The sequence below is a fragment of the Sycon ciliatum genome, chromosome 4 (genome assembly GCF_964019385.1).
Source record: "Sycon ciliatum chromosome 4, ocSycCili1.1, whole genome shotgun sequence".
Lineage (NCBI taxonomy): Eukaryota > Metazoa > Porifera > Calcarea > Leucosolenida > Sycettidae > Sycon > Sycon ciliatum.
Window position 1 is genome coordinate 34130928 of NC_088646.1, and position 25919 is coordinate 34156846.

The window sequence follows — 25919 nt, forward strand, 5'->3', positions numbered from 1 at the left end:
CACCAACAAAGCACTGGTTTAGTAATATACCACAAAGCTAGCTAGAGCGACTGGATATTTGGGAGTGTGTCCGTGACAGGCACGGGACTGAGTCGTGTTACAAGAGCATGAGCATCGCGGCAACAACAACAATCTCCTCCTCAGTGCTCTTCTGGTTTTTAGAAAACTTTACTTGAATACTGTCATGCTGGCCTGTCGATCGATCATGCAGATCTCGTACAACTACAAGGCGAAAAATGTGTACGTGGATATCGGAGCGCTCGAGCTCGCGATCGGGCGAATCCAGTGGAAACTGCGGAGAAAGCCGGAAGGCCGCAAAGAAAACCCGAGTGATTCGAGTGGAGCTTTGACTTTTGGAGCAATCTTGAGTGAGATGAACATTTTGGATTCATGTAGCAAGCTGGACGAACACAAGAGGAAGAAGATAGTGCCAATGGAGCATTGTGGCTGCAGTATGTAGAAGTGTATTACTCAGAGGGATCTTCTCAATAGGCAGAACTATGGCGTCGCCCGTGCAGGTCGCTGTTCGGGCTCGTCCGCTGACTCTCAGGTTAGCTGTTGAAGACATACTGTATGATTGTAGGAGCTGTCAATTTTCGGACTCGTCCGTGCTGAATAACTACTTCTACTATCCAGCCTTCGTTTCTCGAAAGCGTTGACCTGTCAAGCTAGGAAAAGCAGAAATCAGGGTGGAAATGTGGGAAGGGAAACGAAGAGAGTGTCGCACTTTCCTGTGTGCTTCAACAGTCCTGAGAATCATGGACTGATTTGGTTGAGGCATTTGCACCACGTACATTCATTGGAGATCACCGCAGACTGAGGCACTCGACTAGCCAAGGATAGCATAGAGCATTTCATACGCCTTTAGCCACGTATGGGTATGGAGGGTAGGAGGATGGGGAAGAAGAGACTATCAAGGGCATGATCGTGAAACCACAATTTCATAGCATAAATCACCAGATCACATCTGTTGAATAAAAAGACATACATGCACATATTGTTTATTGCTTGCACAGCAATCACTAGCAGGAGGCTCAAGAATACTAGTACTTGACCCAAGAAAATGGACGCAGACTAGGCTTGACAGGCCATATAAAACTGTCGCCAATGATTGTCGGAACACACTGGTTGGGGGTGTCAAAAATCCAACAGCTCTCCCTAATCGGGGCGGGATCTGCCAGTCGCTCTGCATGATAGAGTTGAACGGTATGACATAATACATGTATAGCTAGGCCACAAGACATGGGGCACAGCACCATTAATATTGTGTATGATTTTCAAACTGGTTATCTGCAGAGAGAGCAAGCCGCAAACCCAGCTCACTGTGGAGATGACACCTCGGTCCGTGCGCCTGTTTGATCCCAAGGTGAGTGAGTGAGTCACTCGCTGCTGCCTTCTCCGTCGCTTTGATAGACATTTTCACTCTGTTGCTTGAGAGTTTATAGCCTGGTGCACGTGTATAATTGTATTCCCACAGCATCAGCTACAGTTGGGTCAAAGAAATACGACCCCCAACTGTCATGCCTTATTTGGGCCGGGACTGTCGCCATTTGTTGCATTTTGGGACTGGAAAGAAGGAGTTTCATCTTGTTGTTCTTGTGTGCTCTCCTGCTGCTGTTGCTGCCGCCGCCATCGCCGCTGTTGCTGCTGTCAGGGTCGGTACAGTGCCGGTGGAGTGGGCCCTGTTGTCCAGGATAACAAGGAGTTTTCTTACGATTTCTGCTTCTGGTCGGTGACAAAGGATGCTGCTAACTATGCCTCACAAGAACGGGTATGACAACAACTATCACATATTTCTATTTTTCTTGCCAGTTTACATTCTGTAGTTTACTGAGTACAGTCAACTTCGCATATAACGACACTCGGCGGGGCATCAGAAAAGTGTCCTTATTCGCGAAGTGTCGTTATACCCGAAGTCTCATTATACATGTATGTATTACAGTTGGATGGGACTTTACTCTGGGCATGGAAATTCTGTCGTTATTCGCGAGTTGTCATTATATCCGCAGTCGTTATTAGCGAAGTTGACTGTATGTGGAAATGCTGGTCGAAGGAAATCTCAGCAAATAATAAGGCAATCTGTGAGTCGTGCCTATGACCATTGTTGTGAACGGGCAGATTGTTTTATTCATTGCAGTGATTGCTAGTACTTTGTTTGGAACCCCTTGGCAAAAGCTTGTTGTGTGGCTGTGTTTTGACCCTCTGAAGGAATGCTTCTGGGGGGTTTCGAGTGTGTGAGTGGATTATTGGGAACATGCTAAGTGTTCGGTCTGCCTTTCCTCTAGTCTGCGCTGTGCAGAGCATAATCATGCCTTGCAATACCGATAGGTGTTTCGGCATAGATGTTGTATGGTATGGTTGGATTGTCAGGTGTCTTCTGGATCTGTTAGCAAACAGGGTGCACACGAGGATGATTGGTTAAATTATATTGGCGTGTGATGTTGTTGGTGCTTGTCGTTCTTGCGTATGTGCGCTCATGTGCATGTGCGCGTGTGTGTGTGTGTGTGTGAGCGAGCGTGCACACGCACGTGTGTGTATGTGTGTGTGTGTGTGTGCGTGTGTGTGCGTGTGTGTGTGTGTGCACTTGCTGTCACCAGGTGTACTCTGACATTGGCCCGGCATTGCTTACTGGTGCCTTCTCAGGCTACAATGCCTGTGTACTGGCATACGGTCAGACGGGAGCTGGCAAAACCTATACCATGATGGGTACCAAGGTACAGTACGGTTTTGTTTGCAACACAGCAGCGTGCTTAGAGATTCAAATACTTCCATGCAATTGTCCTGCGGTTTTTCTTTTCATGCTATGGTGTTGGCAAACTGCAGAAGGTGAACTTCTCGCACTTCTGACTTGCCTCTACACGCATAGTGCAATGTATCGAGATAACTTTCTTGCTGTACGCCTTTTGTTTGTGTTTGTCTTTCTCAGGACGATCCTGGTCTAATTCCACGCCTATGCAAGGTAAGCAGCTACCGCGTACCGGGTACTGCTTTTACATGTACACATTTTTCAAAGTTCTGTTCTTTACCAGTCCTGTGTGGGTGATGAGGCGAATACAGCCTGTTTTGCTAACCCGCCACACTCCTTCCACCCTCTTGTGTATTCTTTGAATCTACTGTGACGTGGACCGAGCCGAGTTTGTACTAGCAGGGTTCTAGCCAGGTCAATATAGTAGGGGGGTGGGCATGGGAAAAGGATGACCCATTTTTCCTTTGTGCGAAATTGTCTTGCCATGCAAAAAGCAACATACAGGGTGAACCCCGAGTTCACCCCTCACGAATGTGCCTTTATGAACCCTCTAGTAGTGACTATCGACTGTATTTTCGTTCAAGGGCGTGAAAAAACACAAAAATCGGAAAATGAGTGGGGTGGGGCGGCACTTTTTCACAGGGGGGGGGGGGGGGGGGGGCGCAAACGGAGTAGGGGGGGGAGGGGGGGGGGGCGCTGCGCCCCCCTACCCCCTTTGGCTAGAACCCTGACTAGGATATGCAGAGGTTGGTCACAATCGAGAATCGCTATGGCTCAATATCTCCACCCGTTTACAGAGGCAATAAGAGACCATGGCTTTTCTTTGGCCCGGCGGACATATACTTTTAACCATTTTTCTCCCTCTCTCTATCTATCTCTCTCTCTCTCTCTCTATCTATCTATCTGTGCGTGTGTGCTTATGTAGGCTTTGTTTGAAGAAATAGATCGACTTCAATCACCAGATGTCTCTTATCGCACGTCTGTGAGGTGAGGTCCACGTGTACATGCAGGGAACAATTTACTTTCCATTTTTTGCATAGCAGTTTTGCTACGCATAAGCAAACTTGAATAGCAATTCGAAAATGTTGCTTAGCAATTTTCTTCAACACTTGACAACATTGTCCTTCAGCAGAGCTGATCAGAGTGCAAGCTCAGACCACAACAACACCGTAACACCTTAGTTGCAAATCTAACCTGGTGCCGGGATGCAGAGCTCAACACTTTTGAAGCTTTGTGCATCTATTTCATCCCTAGCGACACACCTGGCATGTGCACTGTGCATCATAGGGTACAGTGAAAATCAATATGCATCGCAGTTTTCTGCGCCACATTTCTGAAGTTGCTTCGCACCTCAGAAGAATTGCGTAGCAAACTGCGATGCGATACCGGTTAAATTATTCCCTGACATGGATGTTGCATTGTACATACCTGTCACGATTCTAATAGTGGTGAATGGACTGGTACTTCCCCCCCCCCCCGTAAAGTGTTGACCGATAAAGAATTTCCCACCAGGAATAGAAGAGTGCCGGGCTCGGTTGCACAGCTCAGTGTTCCTAGTGCTCGGGTCATCAGCATTCTGTCGGCACATGGTGAATTTCATTAGCCAGCTCTGTACAATCATTGAAATGAAACCTCGCCCAGCCTGTCAGAATGCCATGGTTTTGAGATTGACCATGATCTGTATAGTGCAGTGCTGCTCTATGAAATCCGGCCGCGTGAGTCAAGTTTGCGCCTTGCACCATTTCGCAGCACAGTGTTTGCAGGCCTGGGGGCTGCGCAACGCCCGGCGCGTACTTGAGTGACTCGACTGGATTTCATTGAGCAGCACTGTACATGTATATGCCTGTTGTACTTTCTTGCATCCCGTGTGTTGTTGCTGTGTGGTGTGCAGTTTTTCCGAGATCTACAATGAGCACATTGGTGACCTACTGCACCAGTCATCTCAGAAGAAGGTGCAGCACACACTGAAGGTGCGCGAGCATCCCGTCACCGGTCCCTACGTGCCCGACCTGACGTCGCACTCCGTGACCAACTACAAGCAGATGCTACAGCTGCTGCACCGAGGCAATGCTGCCAGGTACTACACGCCACTACTGTAGTATATTTCGAGCTCAATACCCACTGCTTAGTTTGAAAACCGCTGTTCATCAGCACTCCATCTTGCGCAATGCATGGTAATGTCGGATATGTAGCTTTGATCATGAAATGCAGGCTGGAGAAATATTTGAAAACACCTATGGGTCATGCTTTGTAGACTTGCCCCGCTGCATGTGTATGTAGATACTAGATACCAACATGTGTGTGTGTGTGTGTGTGTGTGTGTGTGTGTGTGTGTGTGGTGTGTGTGTGTGTGTGTGTGTGTGTGTGTGCTTGGGTTTTGCTCATGCCATTTTGTGCGCCGCTGCAGAGCAACTGGTTCCACTCAGATGAATGAAACTAGTAGTCGGTCACATGCGGTCTTCACAATAACCTTCAAAAAGGTAAGAATGCTGCTACTCTGGCACTCCGCATTCTCGTTTTGAATCCGAAAATGGCAACATAGGCTAGCAATAGTCTTCAAAACTTTGTGGTCTTCATTTGGGTTTGGTTTTCTCTAGCTAGCCCAAGTCCAAGTGATTGTTTCTGAGCTAAGAATGTACTATGGCAGATCTAGTTTACTCACATTGGTTTATTTCCATGGCTGTACTAAGTGATATCCGACCATAAGCGTATGTTTAATGTCCAAGAATTGCACGGCTCTTGACGCTCTCGAAGTTGGACTAATGGCATAGCAATGCTGCTGGTCATACACATGTAGACGCACGGTGACATCATGAATTGGCGCGGGCCACTAGCTTTGCTGTTTGGGTCAAATTTCACCAACAGCGACACTGTAGTTTTGTGCATGCTCAATTTGTACCATGCTTTTCCTCCTGCTAGCCAGGGTCTCCCTGGAGCAGCAAGGTGTTTGTCTGTATGCTCTGTAGCAACCCTGCTACTGTAAACAAATTGTGTGTAATCTAGTGCCTGTGGCTGTTGCATGCCCTTGTGTTTGTCTAGGCTTGCTTCGCCGGTGACAATCCATGCGAGACCAACAGTCACATCAGCCTCGTGGACCTTGCCGGCAGCGAGAGGAGCAAGGACACAGGCGCGACGGGCTCGCGCCTCAAGGAAGGCAATCAGATCAACAAGTCTCTGGTAGCACTGGGAAACGTCATATCTGCCTTAGGTAGGCAGCTGGATGATTTGTTTGGGTACTTCTAGGTTTCCATTCTGCGCATCTTCTCCCCCCTCTGTTGGAGTGTGTAAGCCTGATGGCTTTAACCCAAATGTTCTTCGCAGTACTTGTACTTGTACAGTGTACACACACATAGAGAAGGGCAATACGAGTGTGTGCGCGTGCGTGTGTGCATGTGCATGTGTGTCTACAGCCGACCAGTCACGGAGCAAGAATCGTCGGCGCACGGCAGCACACATACCTTACCGTGACTCGACCTTGACGTGGCTGCTGAAGGACAGCCTCGGTGGAAATTCACTCACTGTCATGATAGCTGGTAGGTATGGCACCTCATCTTGTATTTATAATAGTCTCAATGCACTGCATTTGATTATGGATTGTATTCTGATCAGGAACAGTTGTACAAAGTTCCTGGATCATGATTTCATAGCAGTCAGTACAGTACGAGATCGTAGTCACTCTAAACTCTGTTGATGAGACCTGTAAAATGATATGGCGGAAATATCTAACTGTCTGGAGATCCAGTAGTCAATCCAATTAAACTATTCTTGTTCATACAGGCAAACCAGGGAAATCCCCACTCTGAACATCTGGGGCGCTCTTTTTGACTTTGAGTTTATTTACACGTAGGCTCAATGACATTGTGTGATTTCAATTCAATGATCATTTTGTTACAGCTATTTCACCATCATACCAAAGTTTCGGTGAGACGCTAAGTACACTGCGCTACGCAAGTCGAGCTAAGGACATTGTCAACCGTCCGGTGGTGAACGAGGTAAATGTCTTGCCTGCGTCTTCTTGGGTTTGATGGTGGTATGTTCCTTTAGTGTTGCCGCTTTTCGGTACCTTCTTTTCAAGTCGTCCATCTTCTTGAAATTTCCTTTCACTCTACTTATGGACGTGTGTACTGCTGTACATCTTATTGCAACATACACTGCTGAGTTAGCTTGTGTCCATTTGGTACACGTACTGTGTGCGTGTGTTGATCGATCTCTTGATGAATTTTGTGTGTGTTGCTATTGTGCTTTGACACGAAGGACTCGAATGTGAAGTTGATCCGAGAGCTGCGTACGGAGGTGACACGTCTTCGATCAGTGCTCAAGGCCATGCAGGTGTGTGTTTCCGCTGATGGTCTTAGTCTAGAGTTACAGGGCGGGGGGGGGGGGGGGGGGGGGGAGACATACATGTACATGTAGATGTCAGTCTAGCTGGCCACGCTTTGGTTGAACCACTCTTCAATCGTTCCGCCATGTTTTGATGGCAAAAAAGCGTAGCTGAATGTGGTAAATATTTTGTGAACTACACTTTTCAATGTTATCGCTACAGTTGAACATCGATTATCCGCACATCGACTATCCGACCATTCGATTATCCGTAACAGTATTTTTGGGCGCATGTGCCATAGAGTACGCACTGTGCATGTAGTGAGCCATTCAAATAATACGAAAATTTTGAAAAGTAAAAAGTAAAAAGGTTGTGCGGCTAGTAATAACCACTGAAAGTGTGTGAGTGACAGTTTTTTTCTTATCCAGAACATTTGCCTTATCTGAACACCGCCTGACAGTTGTCTGCCCAGAGGTGGTCGGATAATCGATGTTCAACTGTACTACTGTACATAATTATAGTGAGTATGCCAATGTGCCACATTAGCCCGGCCATCGCCAGTCAGCAGCATCAGTTCTTTGTGATGTGCTACATGGGTGTGATATCAGTTATAATTGTTTGATCAAACTGTTTGGTCAGCGCGGCTCAACGCCTGCTATTTTCCGCTTGTCAACCACTGCTTAGATTGACCTCGCCGAGGGTGTTGGATCCAATTCACTGGCCGAACAGCTGAGAACGTTGGAAAAGAATGAAACCCTGGTAAGTGGACGGAAACAACTGTCAAGTAGATTGTTTTAAAAAGCTCTTGTCCATTTTGTGTATTCCATGCTGGAATGTCCATGCAACTACTTCAGTACTCCTTCCTAATCAGCCTCTGTTTCTGTTTGTTGTTTTGTTCGTACATCCAGGTAAACCATCTGACTAAGCAGTGGGCTGGACAGTGGGATGATTACAAGCAATCCAATGAAGTACGTAGGTGCTTGCGTTGAATATGTGTACAATCATGTACATGTATGTCAGAGTGTTACTGATTACAATGGCTACCTTTTGTCTGTTGTTGTCTCTGATCGGCGATACTGTAGATCAAGCAGAGTGTGTGTGTGTTTGTGTGTGTGTGTGTGTGTGTGTGTGTGTGTGTGTGTGTGTGTGTGTGTGTGCGTGCGTGCGTGTGTGCATGTGTGTGTGTGTGTGTTGGGGGGGGGGGGGGGGGGGATTTCAGGGGGATTTGGGGATTTGGGCGGTTCAATAGCCAATTGAGTCATCTTTCCAAGATTCCTTTTTAGTCTCTCTCCCCTCTCGCGGGGAGACCCACATGACCAGTTTTGGCAGTGAGCAAGTACAGTGCAGTACATGTATGTGTGTGTGTGTATGTGTTGTTAGGTGCACCCTGAACATGGTAGGTGTTAGACACAACCATAATGTGTTGTTGGATGCACACTAAATGTCCTATCACACACTGACATCTGTTTGTTAGTGAGATCGTAGTTGATTGGGATTCGTTGAGAAATTGACCTCTCCTGCCTGATGTCATGGCGGCCGAGAAACACAAATCAGTCATAGAGAGGTGAACTGCTGGTCCTGGCCCCTCCTTATCAGTACATGTACCATATGCTCTTTGACAATGACCATCCTCTCTTTCTGCCTTCGTACAGGAAGTGGCCATCAAGGACGAAGGTGTGAGCGTTGCGCTCAACTCCGACGTACCACATCTGGTATCCATCAACAACGACATCACCTCCACCGGCGTGCATCTCTATCACCTGAGGGTAAGCACTGCTGAAGTTGACTGTGCTCAGACATGTCCATACATGTATACTGCACTGTCTTGCAGCCATGCTGGGAAGCAAGCTGATTTTATTGATCAGAATTTGCATTTTGATTTTTGAAGAAAATTATCGTCCACGTTCCGATATCTGGTGCTGCAGTTGCAGCGTGCTTTCCGTACGTTAGCTCTTTATTCAGCTTACCTAAATAGTGGGCCTCGTGTCGTCATTTCGATAACACGAATGACGAAGAACACCGCCAGCATGCGGCTTTCACTGTGATCGGTGTACGTACATTCTACTTACTTAGACTCACCACATGATTTGTGCTGGACCTGTGTGTTTGATACGGTGATTGGTTTTACTGCAGGAGGGCACGGTTCATCTGACCAGCAACCCGACTAATGACCAAGATGTTGGTAAGCACTAAGCAGATTGACAACCTGGCACTGAATATTTATGTGCAGTGCATGATCTGACCCTGTCTAGGCAGAACCCCTTCACAAAGGGAGGACTAAAGGTGTACAGGTTGTCAGTTTTGTCCAACACTAATTTAGAAGCAGGATACCGGCGAGTCAGAACGTGTAACAATTAGCACAACACTGACTGATGTGATACTGACATTCAACGACCTGATGCTCAGCTGCATCACGTCTGGAATGCCCAAGCCAACAGCCTTCCAGCAGTGTAAACATGTGGTCCTCTTTTTTTAAAAACTTTAATCCTTTGCTCTCTATCTGAGTCTAACCCTTCGTACCGTATGTCAGCACCTTTAAAGCCATGGCCTTATATTCGAAACACCGCTGCTTTCCTAGCTATTTTAGATGCAAAATGACTCACCCACTGCGCCATAAAAGTCAAAGTTCACACAACAATTTCAATCTAAGTCCACTTGTTCACCCTTCCTGCTGGGCTGTAAGTTTGTTAGGATAGTACTTATTCCGTCATTTTTACAAAACATACTTCAAATGTCATTTCGTTTATGAAGCCCATGGCTTTATAACTGAGACTGGCTTTATAATCGAATATACCACCATGGCTTTAAAGGTGCAGATACGGTAAGGAGTTCGAATAAGGAGAATGTTCAGATAAGAAAAAACGACGGTGTGCCTAGACGCCCAATCTCTGACTTGAGTATGTGCTCGGTTGTCCTGTCTGTGCGCAGCTCTGTGCTCCAACAATAACGAAGAGCTGGAGTGTGAAATCACCAACAGCTCGCGCAGTGTCAGCATTCGACCCATCCACGGCCAATGCTCCATCAACAGTGAGCTGATCACGGAGGAGACACGGTTAGAGCAAGGTACGGACTCCACTGCCGTGCCATGATGCAAGTGTTGTCTCATGCCCTTCAGAGATGAATCAAGTTCGAAAAATGCTCCTGCTTTGTTCAACTACTGGCAAATACGTTCCCTTTCGGCAATATTGCTAGCAAGATGATAAATGCCGTTGGAAATCTTCTTCAATGGTTTTCTAGCCTAGAACTTGTGAGTCTGTGGGAGACCTAAGATTCGCTTATTGGATGATACCTCACTCTCACAGTAGTGGTCGCATTTCTGTGTCTTTCTAGGTCAGATTCTCCTCATTGGGCGACAAAACATATTCCGTTTCAACCATCCTGAAGAGGCTGCGAAGCTGAAAAGGCAGAAACACGATGTAAGTGAAAGTGCCATGGAGCAAGCGTTGTGCAAGTGAATGCCGATCTCGGGAGACGCATTGTGACTTTTTGCTGTGTGCTATGTGATGTGCACTCCCATGGCTGCAAACCTGTCATGAGAGAACAGTGCTGAACTATTCCTCCGGATTTCACAAGACACACATACACACACACACACACACACACACACACACACACACACACACACACACACACACACACACACACACACACATGCCTGTGCGCATGTGCGCACATTGCAATACAATGCGTTATAGCTGGTATGCTGCTGCAGCTACTGATGTGTACCCGGCGCCAATGCCTTTGCATATTTCGTTACTGTTTTGTGTATGCAGAGTGTGGCTCGGCAATCTTCGCTGGACATTGCATCCCTCTTGTCGCCACAAAGAAAAAAGTAGGTACAGTAACACTATACCAACACAAGTGAGTGTAGTGTGGGATTGCACTGTTTGTTACAAGTACTTCGGAGTAGGGCTCAGGAGACCAGGCTGATCTTGGAGCTTTGGAAGTCACGGGACTTGATTGCACTGTGGACATGTCTGGAATTGTGTACCCAAAGTGGACTGATGCGCTTGGTTTGAGAAGTCAATTGCTAGTGCTACTAGTACCTGCACACACCTGCACATAATAGGTGTGTGTGTGTGTGTGTGTATGTATGTGTGTGTATGTGTGTGTGTGTATGTGTGTGTATGTGTGTGTGTGTGTATGTGTGTGTATGTGTATGTGTATGTATGTATGTGTGTGTGCGCGTGCGCGCGCGCGAGTGTGTGTTGTTGTTGTGCAGGGAAACGCCAAAGCTGCGGCGGTGCAAAACCACTGCATCTGGTTTCGCATCGTTACATATAGATCACATCGATGATAGAACTGGTGATGATTTCTCTACCATCGAATGCCAGCCCATTGACAGTGTTGATGACCTGCATTCTCGCAAACAGTTTCCAATGGCCACCGAGACGCCTACAGGGCTGCATGCAGCAATGCCGTCAGACTGCTCCACCCCGATACTGCACCATTCCGACATGGTCGCAGAATGCAGTGCATTGCGAGAGCGCTCGCTGAGTGAACTATCGTTTGAACAAGCTGAGCTGGTAGCCGAGTGCCAGCCAGACCAGGTGACCAGTGAAGCGCAGCAACTTGCTGACCTTCTGCTCTCTACGTCCTTCAAGCAAACAGAGCTTCTGGGCAGATTGGAAAGTCGCCTATCAAGTTCGTCAGCAAATTCAGCGTGTGCATCACCATGCACAGATAAGTGCAAATCTCCTTCACTGTGTCATGGTGCCAGTGAGGGACAGTCCCCGACTCTAAGTGGGCGCGAGGCTGCCGAATCTGAGCATTCTCAAGGTACTGACTCTTCCTTGACCGACCTCACTGGATCACCATCAGATGGCCTCGGTCGCCTCAGCCCCGTGACATTTCCTGCTGATACCGTACCCAGCTGCAGCGACTGTGTCTCGCCGGATGGCCACGAGGAAAGACAACACGCTGTTGATGCGACTGAGTACTGTGCGCCTGCCCCTGACCAGCACTCTCCCAGCAATGCTCACTCTAGGGGAACTCCCTCTGACCAGGGAAACTGTCAAGCAGGCAATACGCTTAGCGGTGACACTGTACTGCACCCGTCGCAGCCACCAAGCACAGCATGCCCCGGTAGGTTTGTTGTGCCGATCGCGCAGCATAGTAGTGTTTCGGTGCCGGCAGGTGAAGTGGTGGAGCACACAGCTACAGCCAGCACTGTGCAATCATGTGCTGCACACTCTGGTGAAGTGGTGGAGCACACAGCTACAGCCAGCACTGTGCAATCATGTGCTGCACACTCTGGTGAAATGGTGGAGCACACAGCTACAGCCAGCACTGTGCAATCATGTGCTGCACACTCTGGTGAAGTGGTGGAGCACACAGCTACAGCCAGCACTGTCCAATCATGTGCTGCACACTCTGGTGAAGTGGTGGAGCACACAGCTACAGCCAGCACTGTGCAATCATGTGCTGCACACTCTGGTGAAATGGTGGAGCACACAGCTACAGCCAGCACTGTGCAATCATGTGCTGCACACTCTGGTGAAGTGGTGGAGCACACAGCTACAGCCAGCACTGTGCAATCATATGCTGCACACTCTGGTGAAGTGGTGGAGCACACAGCTACAGCCAGCACTGTGCAATCATGTGCTGCACACTCTGGTGAAATGGTGGAGCACACAGCTACAGCCAGCACTGTGCAATCATGTGCTGCACACTCTGGTGAAGTGGTGGAGCACACAGCTACAGCCAGCACTGTGCAATCATGTGCTGCACACTCTGGTGAAGTGGTGGAGCACACAGCTACAGCCAGCACTGTGCAATCATGTGCTGCACACTCTGGTGAAGTGGTGGAGCACACAGCTACAGCCAGCACTGTGCAATCATGTGCTGCACACTCTGGTGAAGTGGTGGAGCACACAGCTACAGCCAGCACTCTGCAATCATGTGCTGCACACTCTGGTGAAGTGGTGGAGCACACAGCTACAGCCAGCACTGTGCAATCATGTGCTGCACACTCTGGTGAAGTGGTGGAGCACACAGCCACAGCCAGCACTGTGCAATCATGTGCTGCACACTCTGGCGAAGTGGTGGACCACACAGCTACAGCCAGCACTGTGCAATCATGTGCTGCACACTTGACTGGACATCAAACACTAGCTGCCATCGATGCTGCTGACGGAATAGCACACAGCAGTGCAGGTCCAGAGCACAATGTGAGTGAACACCACGGTCCAGTCTCAGAGCCCCGTGTGAGTGAGCACCACTGTCCACTCTCAGAACAGTGCACATCTGAAGCTGAGCTGGATAGCCGGCTGACTGACCACGTCCCTTCGTCTCCATCCATCCTTGACGAAGCCTGGCACGTGCAGAGAGATCGCTTGTTTTCACTGTAAGCACGTTGTGCATATCCACTTCATGTGCTTTGTACTATTCAAATTATTTCCAGCACGACTCTACGGGTCAGAGTGCACCATTTGCAGAGTATGTCCTGCTGCTACGTTAAGCTCAACATTCATGCTAACGATGGTGAATGAAGTGTAGCAGATTATGGCTATTAATTTAACACTACATGAGTTTCAAGGCAATTACAGTCAGTATCGCCTATAGCGTTGGTGTTTGATTTTGAGCATTTTATCACTATGACCGATACTGCATGCAATGTATGCGAGTGGGGTGTCCAACGACTCAGCGTGCCGTGCACATACGCACTACATACATGTACAATGTCATGTAGCTGGCTGTAGCTCCTGGCACACAAAATCAGCATTTCCTCATGATGGAGGCATATTTTGGCAACTTGTACGAGCAAAACTCACCAAACAACACTCACTGGACAAGTTCTTCACGAAGAAGAAACACCCTGTTCTCCTCAGACATCGCTTGATTTTACATCAATCACTATAACCGATGCAAAAATAATGTAATAAAGGTGTTTTGAAATATGAATTTGATCACTATAGGCGATATATTATTATAGACGATTATTACTATACGCGATAACTGTGTATACTTAGTTATGGCAAATGAAAATGAATTTGAGAAATTGATCACTATATCCGGTATATTACTATAGCCGGCAACCTTATAGGCGATACGGACTGTAGTTATCTACACTGTACCTGTTTGTGCTGTCTTACACGTGGCTCACAGTGCTGCTGCTGCTGTTGTTGCTTATTGCTGTCATGTTGTTGTGCAATGCAGTGTGAAAGCCAGTGAGGAAGCTCACCGACACCTCTCTCAAGAGGTTGAGGAGGCGCAGATGACGCTTAGCGGCGGCAATACGCACACCAGTGAGCGTCAAGAGAGCAGCAGTGATGCCGTGCTGGTCGGCTGCGACACGGATTGCGGTCGATCTACGAACGGAAAGTCACTTTGTCTCCATTCGGACGAATCTTTGGACGAGAGTATCACCGATGAATCCTCGCAGTTACTGGACTATATCCGCAATGCACGTATGAAACATGCTGAGGAGGTGTCCAGCTGGGTGTTGAACCTGAAGGGCAGTACACCATCCAGCGATCAGCTGCAGCAGCTTGTTCGTCTGCAGCTACATCAGCAGGATGAGCTCCGGGACGTGCTGGAAAGTGGTGACGGGTGCGAAGCAGCACTGGACCCAGACCGGTTACTGCACAATGATGTAACACTGTCGGAAGTGGAGCAATCTATACAGGACCAGAGCAACCAGCTAAGCCAGCTTCTAAGCCAGCTGCAGAGCACACCAACGCGGTTGCCATTAGAACAGCAACTACAACAGCATCATGATCAACGCATCATGACACAGCACCTGCAGGGAAATCCACAGTTCCGGTCTAGTCGATCGCTCTCTGACGTGTCTCCATTTACCAATGGCAGTGGTGTGTGTGACTCCACCAGCAGGTATGTTTGCTCATGTGTCTTTTCACCGTTTTTCAAAGAACAGCCATAGACGCTGTGGTCCGTTAATGTAGGAAACTAATGTTATATGCTCAGCTCATACAGAAAAGTAGTAACAGATGCTACAACAGTGCACAGTGCTCATAATAATTAGAGGCATATGCCGTATGTTCAACACATCTGATCCGATGATGTAAACATGCTCTGCACACACACACACACACACACACACACACACACACACACAGCTCATATGTTTATGGTCCGATGATGTTAGCAACTGTGTGCAGCGCAGCTGATGCATTCATTCTTTGTGTGCTCGTGGGCAGGTTCACCATACATCAGAGTGGGAGCTCTGCAACCAAATCAGTGGACTCTAGCGAGGATGACATAGCAAACACCATTGAAACAGTAAGACACCGGTATTATGTGTTTTGCAAGTGCATGTCCTAGTATGCATCAGCTTGACCTACTTGGTCCATAGTGAATTTGTGGTGTTTTTTTTTAACTACTATTTTTGTGCTGTGCTAGCTGTACACTGCTGTAGGCTGTAGGCAAATGTGACATTTAGATCATCTACATTTTATTGCAAGGTTTATCTTATGGATCTTTTTCGCGAGACTAAAAACGTTTGTTTGCAGGTAGGTCGAGGCCAGTTCCGTTTTGAAGATATCGATACAATCATGTAGCTGGAAGTCTATATTTACTTGTTTTCAACCCATGCATTGGGGGAGGGGGTGGGGGGGGGGGTAAATGGAAGAATGCGATAACGAAACTTTTTCACCATGAAAGTTATCGATAAAGCCGAATGGCCCCTAAGGCTATGGCATGAATGAAAATAGCGGGCTTGATTGTGTGCATGATATGCATCCAGGACTGCACCACTAATGGAGCCATGGTGTTGGTTGTGTGCGTGTACGTGTGTGTGTGTGTGTGTGCATGCGTGTTTCTTTATTGGCATATTTCATACAGTTCTCCATGGAGAAATACCTAGCAATTCTGCCAACATGTGTTACAATACCATCGGCGAAGCTGCAGGAGACTGGCAAGGGCTCTCCCTACCATGTGTTTCAAGTACAGGTAAGATAGACGTTTTGTTGTTTTCGTGTGCAGAGCTTTTGGTTAAACACTAGAGAGCCGGCTCACAGATGGTTTTCTTGCGATCCGTCTAATCGTGAATCATTATGACCTGAGAAGCACTCGGCGGAAAAAGTTTTACTGGTGTCGAGCTGTGTCAAACAGGGCCTTCGGGAATCAGTGACATGTTCTCTCCTGAGTGTATACAACTCCCTGGTAAGCACACCCAGGAATGGAAGGTCAAACCTTACGTATCACCTGTTACTCTCGGAGTAATGTAGCATGTATTGAAGGAGTGTAGCTGCACTTGCGTGGTCTTGGTTGTGAGTGTTCTGTGTGCGATACCGTGTGATGCTGTGCGATGCTGTGCAGGTCAGTATTGGCTCCTTCTACTGGTCAGTTGAGCGGCGTTATCGTGAGTTTCTGGCGCAGCACCTTCACCTGGTACAGGAACACGGAGAACTGTCCTGCTTACGCATGCCACCCACTAAGTGGTTTGGAAACAAGAAGAGAGGCTTTGTTGAAGAAAGACGAAAGCGACTTGAAGTAAGTTTCAACCTTTCCATGCCACACTAATAGAGAGGTTCTGCTACACGGAACTACGTACCAAACTCCGTGTCAACTGCAGTGAAGTTTGACACGGATTTTTTGTACATTGCGCCGGTTCTGCTCTGCGTAGCATGCTCGTAGCATGCTCGAACTCCCCGTCGCATGTACTCTGTCCGCTTAGTGTTCACACGGAGACCAGTTTGTGTGGAGCGCGCTTCACACGGAAAACGGTATGAAAAATCCGCATGAAACTTGATCCCGTACCGCGGCGAGGTTTCCATACGTACTTTGGTACGTTGTTACACTCTGGTACTGAATCTCACTGGTGAGAACAAACTGATATACTGGGAAGAACGAGGGACATCTGTGAACCACGAAACTCTGAAAACGCAAGCAAACTCTGAACTGCGAAACAACAATTACAAGCAGCGCGGGCAAACTCTAGCCTGACTCTACCTCTCGTAGGTCTAACTCTACATCTCTAAATCTAAGTAACTCTAACAAACAAACTCTAACAAATAAAGCACGGAACATGTGAATATAAAGGAGCTGCGTGCAAGCAGCGCCAGCCAAAGTGCAGCGATGCAAAGAGACACGGAGAGCAGGAAAGCGCTCCGAAGGAGACGCAAAGGAAACATGAGCGCTCACAACAGCTCCGGCCCGGGTCACGGAGGAAGTGCAGTGCAGTGACAGGTGCGGGAATAACAAAGAGTGCGGTAGCCGTGACAAATGCATTGATTGGTGAATGACTGAAAACTGACCCACCGTACTGGAGCCAGCGGCAAAGGGTATCAATGCACACTGGATTTAGTCATGCGGTCATGCGTGACATACTACACACTGTGTAAGGCTACAGATTCATGCAAGTACAAATGCACTACTGCAGAGATGGAGTAGTCCAGCACATACGTTTTACCGTGAGGCAGAACCTCACTATTAACTGCTTTTGGTGTTTCTTGCACATCACCGTTGTGGCACGACATTGGATTTTTTTAAATTTTGTTTTATTCAGCTGCTGCAAACTATCTTTGTTCCAATCGCTGGCTGTTGAGCGGCCTGTGATGGGATAAGATGACGAACGAATTGTTTTTAATCATTATGGGTTATTTATGGCTGTATCATCCTATTCTGATTGTCATGGTTCTGCAGTGAAACTTCAGTAGTACGTGCATCAGTAGTACATACTTCAGTACTACACACTTCAGTATCCCATACTTCAGTACTGCACACTTAAGTACTGCACACTTCAGTATCCCATACTTCAGCACTACACACTTCAGTATCCCATACTTCAGTACTACACACTTCAGTATCCCATACTTCAGTTTGTAAACCATTCGAGGTAGAAGAGAAAGCCATTAAAAAGAAAAGAAAAAAGAAAAAAGGTTATTGTACCATGCCAGACGGCTATTATTAAGTCATGTACCAATTGTAGTACATGACGTAGTAGTCACGCACCTACAAAATACTTTGCAGGATAATATTTAAATTGCCTAGCATGCCTCCAAATCCGCAGAGCATGCCAATGTTAAATAGGCCAACATATGAATACCGAAGGCGGTTACATGGACAGAAGGCGACATCGGTCGAGAAAAGATGGGCCTATTCTCTTCCGCAAGTAAGACGCTCTGCAACCACGGAGGCACGTGATTGACCACCTCAGCAAAACAAATGCAATTTTGCAGCGTAGCTGCGCCATCACAACAGCGTACTGGAGGTCACTATGCTTGTTAACCACCAGCTGAACAATGTTCTTCAATGCACGAGAGCACTCCGTGCCACATATGCCGTTTGTCGAAAAATACGAGCGGGGTGAATGACCCCCTCTCGACATCGACAACACGCTGAAGATAGGCCCGCTTCTTCTGATGTTCATTCCGGGAAATCTGTGCAAGAACTTCCTGTCGCGACAGCAAAGACGCCGAGGGGTGAGTAACCCTCACATCAAAGAATGCATCTTGCTGCGGCGACCAAAAGCCCCTTGCACGGATATCCAATCGAGCCTCTGCAGCACGATTAGCGGTAGCGTCGTGAAGTTGTTCACCATCCAACGGCAAAAGCGGTGGCTCTGTTTGAACATCCGGGATGGCAGAAGTCATCACCTCCACCAGCGCATCATGAAGCTCATTATGTCGCAGACTTGGGTAGCCCCCTGTAGGGCATGTAAATGCATGGTCGACAGATATGTCTCTACCACACACACAAGTTGGTGGGAGGCAGTCAATACCCCAGCCATAGCGCAGGGCGAGACCATCCCGGAAACATGCTTTATTTCGCGCAAAGCCGTTCACAGCCAGAGGCTCAGCCGTTAGCCAACTGGAAACGCCAGCATCAGCAGCAATCTCCAACAGCACCCGCTGACATGGGCTGAGCTCAGGACGCAAAGCAACCTGAGCCTCCTTAGCCGCAGTAGCCATTCTCCGACGTCCGGCATTTCGCAACGCCATTACCTCCGCCTGCAAATTAGCCGGAGCAATGTCAGCATCAGGGCGACAAAGCAAATCAATCACCGGCCGTGCCGAGGCCATACTGGAGGTCCACTGATGCACTGCATGAGGCCCAATGGCAGGAATTGAGAGACCACCGGACTTGACAGGCAAGCCGATGAGACTCCGCTCAACGGTGGACATGTTCTTCTGACCAGTGATTGCTGGTATCGAATTGTTGTCAATCACATTATCTAGCCTGCCGAAAGCATCCGGCTCCGGCAGGCCATGCGAGCACATATAGCAGCGCCAACGCGACCTCAATCCGCGGGAAAAGACAGAATAAGCAGCATGTGGCTGGGTTTCCGCCAGACTGGAGAGAGTACCGACCTCCCTGCACCATACGGAAACATGACGACACAGGCTCTCCAGTACGAATCCTTCTCACCAATGGCCCCACCAAGATAGCGAACACCATTGGTCAGCACACGTATACCCGTAGGGTCGAACAGCTCTTGGGCTTCAGACTCCAGGGTGGGTTTCACCAGCAGAACTGTCTTAGCTGCATTAGGGTAATATCCATACTTCGGGCCAATCTCCTCGATGGATTTCCAAAACGAATGCACGGCCGCCAATCTACAACCAGACTCGCCATCATCCGCGTACCAGCATTGGTTCACATCAGGGTGCTGCTCACGGAGTTTACAAATCGTAGGAGCCACCGCAAGAGCAAACATGGCCATGGCCAGAGGGTCTCCCTGACAAGTTCCCTCGCGCGAGTACAATACTACGCCACCAGGAAGAAATAGTGGAATATCCGCACCATATGTATTACGACAAATTTTTTTCCATCGGTGGACACACACGTGCGATATTATGCAAGGCGCCCTTCCTGTTGATTGCGTTAAAGGGGAAGTTAAGGCAAAAATTATAATTTCACCAGTTGTAGTCTTCGGGGTGCTGAGTCGAATGGTCTTGGTCCGAGGAAGCTGAGACGCTCCCTTCCTACTTGAATCCCAATCGAACTCGCGCACTTCCACCGAAACTGGTCGACTGCGCCCTACTAGATGGGGATTTGTATGCAAAATGTCACTAAAAGCGCCATTTCGTTCTTATAAAAGCATGGATGACCGCGATTGGCCCATATGTTGTAGTCTTTTGGACGCTGAGTCGACTGGTTTTGGTCCGAAAAGGCTGCGATGCAGCGCTCCTCCTTTATTCCCAATCGAACATGGTTGAACAAGCGGTCACGTGCTCCTGCGTACACCAGTCACCTGGTCACCGTGCCTGCAGGGTACAACTTACTAGCCTGTTTGACCTTTTTTAGGTGCAGTCCTGTCACTCGAGTTGAACCTTGGTGTGAAAGTTGTCGCCTGCTGGCGTGGTGACCAGGTGATTTGGGCACCCAGGAGCACGTGACCGCTTGTTCAACCATGTTCGATTGGGAATAAAGGAGGAACGCTGCATCGCAGCCTTTTCGGACCAAAACCAGTCGACTCAGCGTCCAAAAGACTACAACATATGGGCCAATCGCGGTCATCCGTGCTTTTATAAGAACGGAATGGCGCTTTTAGTGACATTTTGCATACAAATCCCCATCTAGTAGGGCGCAGTCACCCAGTTTCGGTGGAAGTGCGCGGGTTCGATTGGGATTCAAGTAGGAAGGGAGCGTCTCAGCTTTCTCGGACCAAGACCATTCGACTCAGCACCCCGAAGACTACAACTGGTGAAATTTTAATTTTTGCCTTAACTTCCCCTTTAAAGGCATTAGATGCATCGATGAGTAAGATTGCATCAGTGTCATCGGCGAGATGTTGTTCCTGGACGGCACGCACAGCCGCCTCACAAGCCGCCGGCACACCAACACACAGCTGATGAGGGATCACGGCTGTCGCAATATCAGACGATATACACTGCAACACAGCCTTAGCGATGATCCGGCAAGCGACTTCCCCCACCGCAATCTGGCGCACACCTGGTCTCTTGTCCAATGCCACGAGCCGTGCCGCAACAAAAGCCGACAGAGAAGCAGGGTCTACATCCGTCGTGCATATCATCTTGGCAGCAGCAGCAAGAGTGGCAGCCAAATTTGAAGAAGCACCTTTAAAGGCCGAGAGCATACGCTGCCAGGCCTGCACGTCCAGGCCAGACGGACCACCGAATCCCTTCATACTGCCAGCCACCCTCTTAATGCCTGCTGCTGAAATACCTTCTAATACTATGTCATTGACCGGTGCTGCATCATTCTCCAACAAAACGGTTTCAGGTGGCTCCACAGGTGTCGGGTGCTTATCGCGAAGTACATCCAGAACCGTCGCACCAGTGGAGGGTACTGCGATTTCATTTGGCTTGAGAGGTCTACCACCACCACCCTGGGATAAACCCGCCATGGCACGATGTAAGTTGCCACGGTGAACGAGATTCACAAACACTGTATCTGACATAACATCGGACTCGCTAGCTGCATGGCTGCCAATCGGAATATGAGCCTGTATACATCTCCCTTCCGAGAGCAGTTCAGAGAGTCGACCAGACGACCAGCTGTCTAGGCGCCGCCGCAGGTGCGACACGTTGTCCTGACTCGTGCTATCCCGACCAGGGCGCTGAAGAAGAACGTGACAAGCAACTGCCACGCCTTCCCAAGCAACGTAGCTTGTAGGACTGTTACAAGCAAATGATGAAATGAAATCAGCTATTAGCTGAACAAATTGTTTACCAACTGAGCCAGAAGGCACCATGAACAGATTCCGTCTCCAGGTGACCACCTGCTGATATGACTGGCGCATCCAATCAATTAACTCAGGACCTCTACCCCATATGGATGAGGATACATCAGCGGCATCACCCACCACCGGACCAGCGGAAATGATTCCAGGGCGGGGAGCAGTTGCAGTCACAGCAGCCAGCGCAGGACGAGGATTGTCACGAAGGAGAGAATCACCAATCACCTGGCCTTCATTCCGGGTCATATCCACACGCACACAATGGACCTGGTGCTATTATCATGTTCTCTCAAGAGCGGAGGGACAGGCAGTTCCACATGCAATGACTTCCGAGGCAGTGTCCCGGAATCAATAGTCGGCGATGACGCAGCGGCGGAGTTGCAAGTCACTATTGTGCGAGATTGCGAAATACATGTAGATGACACGGTACCGGAGACAGATGACACGGGACCGGAGCCCGGCACCTCCCGTGAGCTGCGGGGTACCCAACCAGGGGCACAAACAGGCGGAGTGTCCGGCAAAGAACCTGTAGCTCCGACTACAACAGCTGTGGCTTGCAGATTGGCATTACCAAAGTACATTTATCGTCTCTCCCTGGGTAACAATTAATGCAGCACCTCCCATCTGCCGCACAGGAACATGATCGGCAAGTTCCTGACGCTCTGTTACAGGAGCAACACGGTCGAGAACCCACCATACGTGAGCGGGACATTCTCCTAGCAACGCTTCAGCAGCACACAGCGTAGCCGAAGACCATGCTGCACAACTCTTCTGAGAGTACGCACTACTATTACCGGTATCAGTACTAGTATCGGGTAGTTTAGTAGTCTTGGCCAAGCGCCAAGACGCGGGCCGCACTCACGCTAGCGTCGTGAGTGGTGGAGGAGCCGTGACGTATAAACGAAGACGGTCGGAGCAGGAAGCAAAAGCTTAGCTGGTGCGTCTAGTGAGTAGTGTCAACTCGACTCGTCCCATACCAAGTATGCATCCAGAGCACCACTGCATAGTATGCCACCAACCAGGCAGTACAGGGCCAAACCGCAACGTGTGCACAGCACAGCAAGCCAGCTCAAACAGGGCCCAAGGCCCGCTCGCTCAAACGTGCCCAGCACGGAACAAAGACTATAATCGCCGATTCGCAGCGCAAGAAACCAGCTGGATGAAGGATTGGCGGGCTGGACGTGCCCAGGAGGAAGCAAACTACGCGAGCCGACTCCACATGTCACAAGGAAAGTAATGAAAAAGGTTTCAAACCGATTGAATTGAACAGTGGAGTCGAAAATTAGAGAATAACGGAGGAGCAAAAAGCTCAACCGCCCAGTAGTGTACCGGTAGTAGCCCATACTTCAGTACTACACACTTCAGTATCCCATACTTCAGTACTGAGTATCATTGTTATCTTGTGTGTGTGTGTGTGTGTGTGTGTGTGTGTGTGTGTGTGTGTGTGTGTGTGTGTGTGTGTGTGTGTGTGTGTGTGTGTGTGTGTGTGTGTGTGTGTGTGTGTGTGTGTGTGTGTGTGTGTGTGTGTGTGTGTGTGTGTGTGTGTGTGTGTGTGTGTGTGTGTGTGTGTGTGTGTGTGTGTGTGTGTGTGTGTGTGTGTGTGTGTGTGTGTGTGTGTGTGTGTGTGTGTGTGTGTGTGTGTGTGTGTGTGTGTGTGTGTGTGTGTGTGTGTGTGTGTGTGTGTGTGTGTGTGTGTGTGTGTGTGTGTGTGTGTGTGTGTGTGTGTGTGTGTGTGTGTGTGTGTGTGTGTGTGTGTGTGTGTGTGTGTGTGTGTGTGTGTGTGTGTGTGTGTGTGTGTGTGTGTGTGTGTGTGTGTGTGTGTGTGTGTGTGTGTGTGTGTGTGTGTGTGTGTGTGTGTGTGTGTGTGTGTGTGTGTGTGTGTGTGTGTGTGTGTGTGTGTGTGTGTGTGTGTGTGTGTGTGTGTGTGTGTGTGTGTGTATGTGTGTATGCGTGAGTCACCAGCTTTGATAAAGTTATTGTGTTTACCCCTCTTGTTTTCTCATCATTGTGTTGCTTTTAATTTTAATTTTGCCCGTAAAAGAGGCTGTTGATCATGTGAAAAAAAAACTTCAGTACTGCACACTTCAGTACTGTAAAATGAGAAACTTTCGCTAGAGATTAAATTTCGCTATTTTCGCGACCATCACACATTCGCGAATATAAAACGCCGCAAACCCCTCCATACATTGATTGTAGACAGTACAAGGTCCGACTGAAGAGATAGAATCGCAAAAGTTTCTCATCGCAAACCAGCCCAATTTATGAAAACGCTAAATTTGCGCGCCGCGAAAGTTTGTCGCTTTACAGTATCCCAAACTTCAGTACTGCACACTTCAGTATCCCATACTTCAGTACTGCACACTTCAGTATCCCATACTTCAGTACTGCACACTTCAGTATCCCATACTTCAGTACTGCACACTTCAGTATCCCATACTTCAGTACTGCACACTTCAGTATCCCATACTTCAGTACTGCACACTTCAGTATCCCATACTTCAGTACTGCACACTTCAGTATCCCATACTTCAGTACTGCACACTTCAGTATCCCATACTTCAGTACTGCACACTTCAGTATCCCATACTTCAGTACTGCACACTTCAGTATCCCATACTACAGTACTGCACACTTCAGTATCCCATACTTCAGTGCTGCACACTTCAGTATCCCATACTTCAGTACTGCACACTTCAGTATCCCATACTTCAGTACTGCACACTTCAGTATTACGTTCTTCAAGCACTGGTACTTCCCAGGGTCGCGACGAAAAACTAGCGATGCTGTACATTATAATGCAGAGGGGCAGTGTATGTATGCTATATCCAGGATCCTTTACACTGAGTTTTACACACATATACACACGGCCCAGTGGAAGAAAATCCATCTCTACTCAGAATTCCTGGCTTTGCGAAATCACCAGGGGACTGGGGGTTTAGTGTAGTATATTGATATGTTATCACAGTGAATGTGCTCTGGGTACGTGGGTGTAGCTTGAAGGCATGTGATCCTCTGGTCAAGCTTAATCTAATAATCTTGTTACACGTTCTCATGGCAAGTTTGCATCCCTCGCTTCCTGACACCTCACTTCCTCGTTCTGCCTGCTGTTCCTGCTTTCTTTTCAGACGTACTTGCAGACGCTTCTCTTCCAGCTGATACGGCTGCAGCACTGCAACTGGCACACGCTGGTATCCCTGGAGGACCTGGTTAACAAGATGCGTAACGACCTGCCGGTGTTAGACGAGCATACTGTTATTCCCGCCGCCCGTGTGCCCAAAAATACAGCCAGTGAGCACACTGGGAAGCAGGCGGGTAAACAAACTGAATGAAACAACGCACACATTCTTAGTATATTTGCCCTGTGCGAATGCACCCTATGACTTCCTTGAATGGATTTAGTTCTACTCCCACTGATTTGTCTGGCTTGGATTTGCTACATCATGTTGACCGATTGCCACCTCCCTCGCCGCGTCAACGATGATGGTGTCGAGTGGACTCGGTTGATGTACTGGTTGCCGCACCAGTGAAGCCCATTTTCATGACTAGTAGCAGCTCGACTTTGCAGTGCACATCCCAGTGTCACTGTGCATGCCACTGACTGACATTCTTTTAAATACTTTATACTTGTACTATTAAAAGTACATACTGCGAATGGTAATCAACCACCCCAGCAGATTTTCATCAAGGATATGAATCGATGACATGGTATTTTTTACAACTCCCTGATATCTATGTTTGTTCCATCATGAAACGTCTTGCTTGATTTTAATGAGTAGCTAGGTTCACTGCTGTAGATTGTCGTAATTCGAAGTATTTCCGTTTTTTACCGTAATATTGATTTTTTCACCTTTCCACATCTTATGTCCCAGCTGAGCCTTTATGCATGATTGCAACATTTGTCTTTTTACCTATTTGGAGATATGTCGTCTGTGCTACATGTAGAGCTGTTATGACGTTGCCTATCACTTGATACTCACATGTCCGTCATGATCAAAACTTGTTCTGGTACTAGGCTTTGTGATCCTCATCGCGTGGATTGCCAGCTGCTACTCGTTTCGGGTTAGTGGAGACTGGCAACCAGTCGTGTGCAGTCAGTTTTTGTAGCCTTTTCCATGATTTCGGCGCTTTTACAGAACTGTCGACTTTGGTGACAACTTTTTCTTGCTTTCTTTGTCGATCTGTGATGCCCTCTCCCGTGTTTACTGCACATGTGCAGTGTCCTGGGAGACATTGTACAAACTATTCCC

General features: G+C 48.3%; 2 protein-coding genes across 2 annotated transcripts; both read left to right on the plus strand.

Moving 5' to 3' along the window:
* Positions 1-369: 369 nt before the first annotated feature.
* On the plus strand, positions 370-12601 carry LOC135813522 (kinesin-like protein KIF16B; the record flags this gene model as incomplete). Its single annotated transcript, XM_065326615.1, has 20 exons — positions 370-550; positions 1297-1366; positions 1655-1771; positions 2598-2714; positions 2927-2959; positions 3672-3733; positions 4638-4823; positions 5154-5226; positions 5786-5954; positions 6157-6279; positions 6641-6738; positions 7001-7075; positions 7752-7826; positions 7976-8035; positions 8720-8833; positions 9201-9249; positions 9996-10130; positions 10398-10483; positions 10841-10899; positions 11290-12601. Coding segments are annotated over exons 1-20 (3063 nt in total), but the record flags the coding sequence as incomplete, so codon positions are not given.
* A 67-nt stretch (positions 12602-12668) lies between these two features.
* Positions 12669-25896, plus strand: LOC135815813 (uncharacterized). The gene is made up of 6 exons (XM_065329154.1): positions 12669-13413; positions 14226-14900; positions 15227-15308; positions 15870-15977; positions 16347-16520; positions 24798-25896. Exons 1-6 carry the CDS (start codon positions 12689-12691, stop codon positions 24999-25001), a joined length of 1968 nt encoding a protein of 655 aa, XP_065185226.1. The 5' UTR covers positions 12669-12688; the 3' UTR covers positions 25002-25896.
* Positions 25897-25919: the final 23 nt, after the last annotated feature.

Excerpts from the sequence above, each read along its gene's own strand:
- LOC135815813 (XM_065329154.1), top strand. The coding sequence starts at position 12,689 with ATGGTGGAGCACACAGCTACAGCCAGCACTGTGCAATCATGTGCTGCA. Across the intron at positions 15,309-15,869 it reads TAGCAAACACCATTGAAACA|TTCTCCATGGAGAAATACCT; the intron begins GTAAGACACCGG and ends TATTTCATACAG. Across the intron at positions 16,521-24,797 it reads AAAGACGAAAGCGACTTGAA|ACGTACTTGCAGACGCTTCT; the intron begins GTAAGTTTCAAC and ends CTTTCTTTTCAG.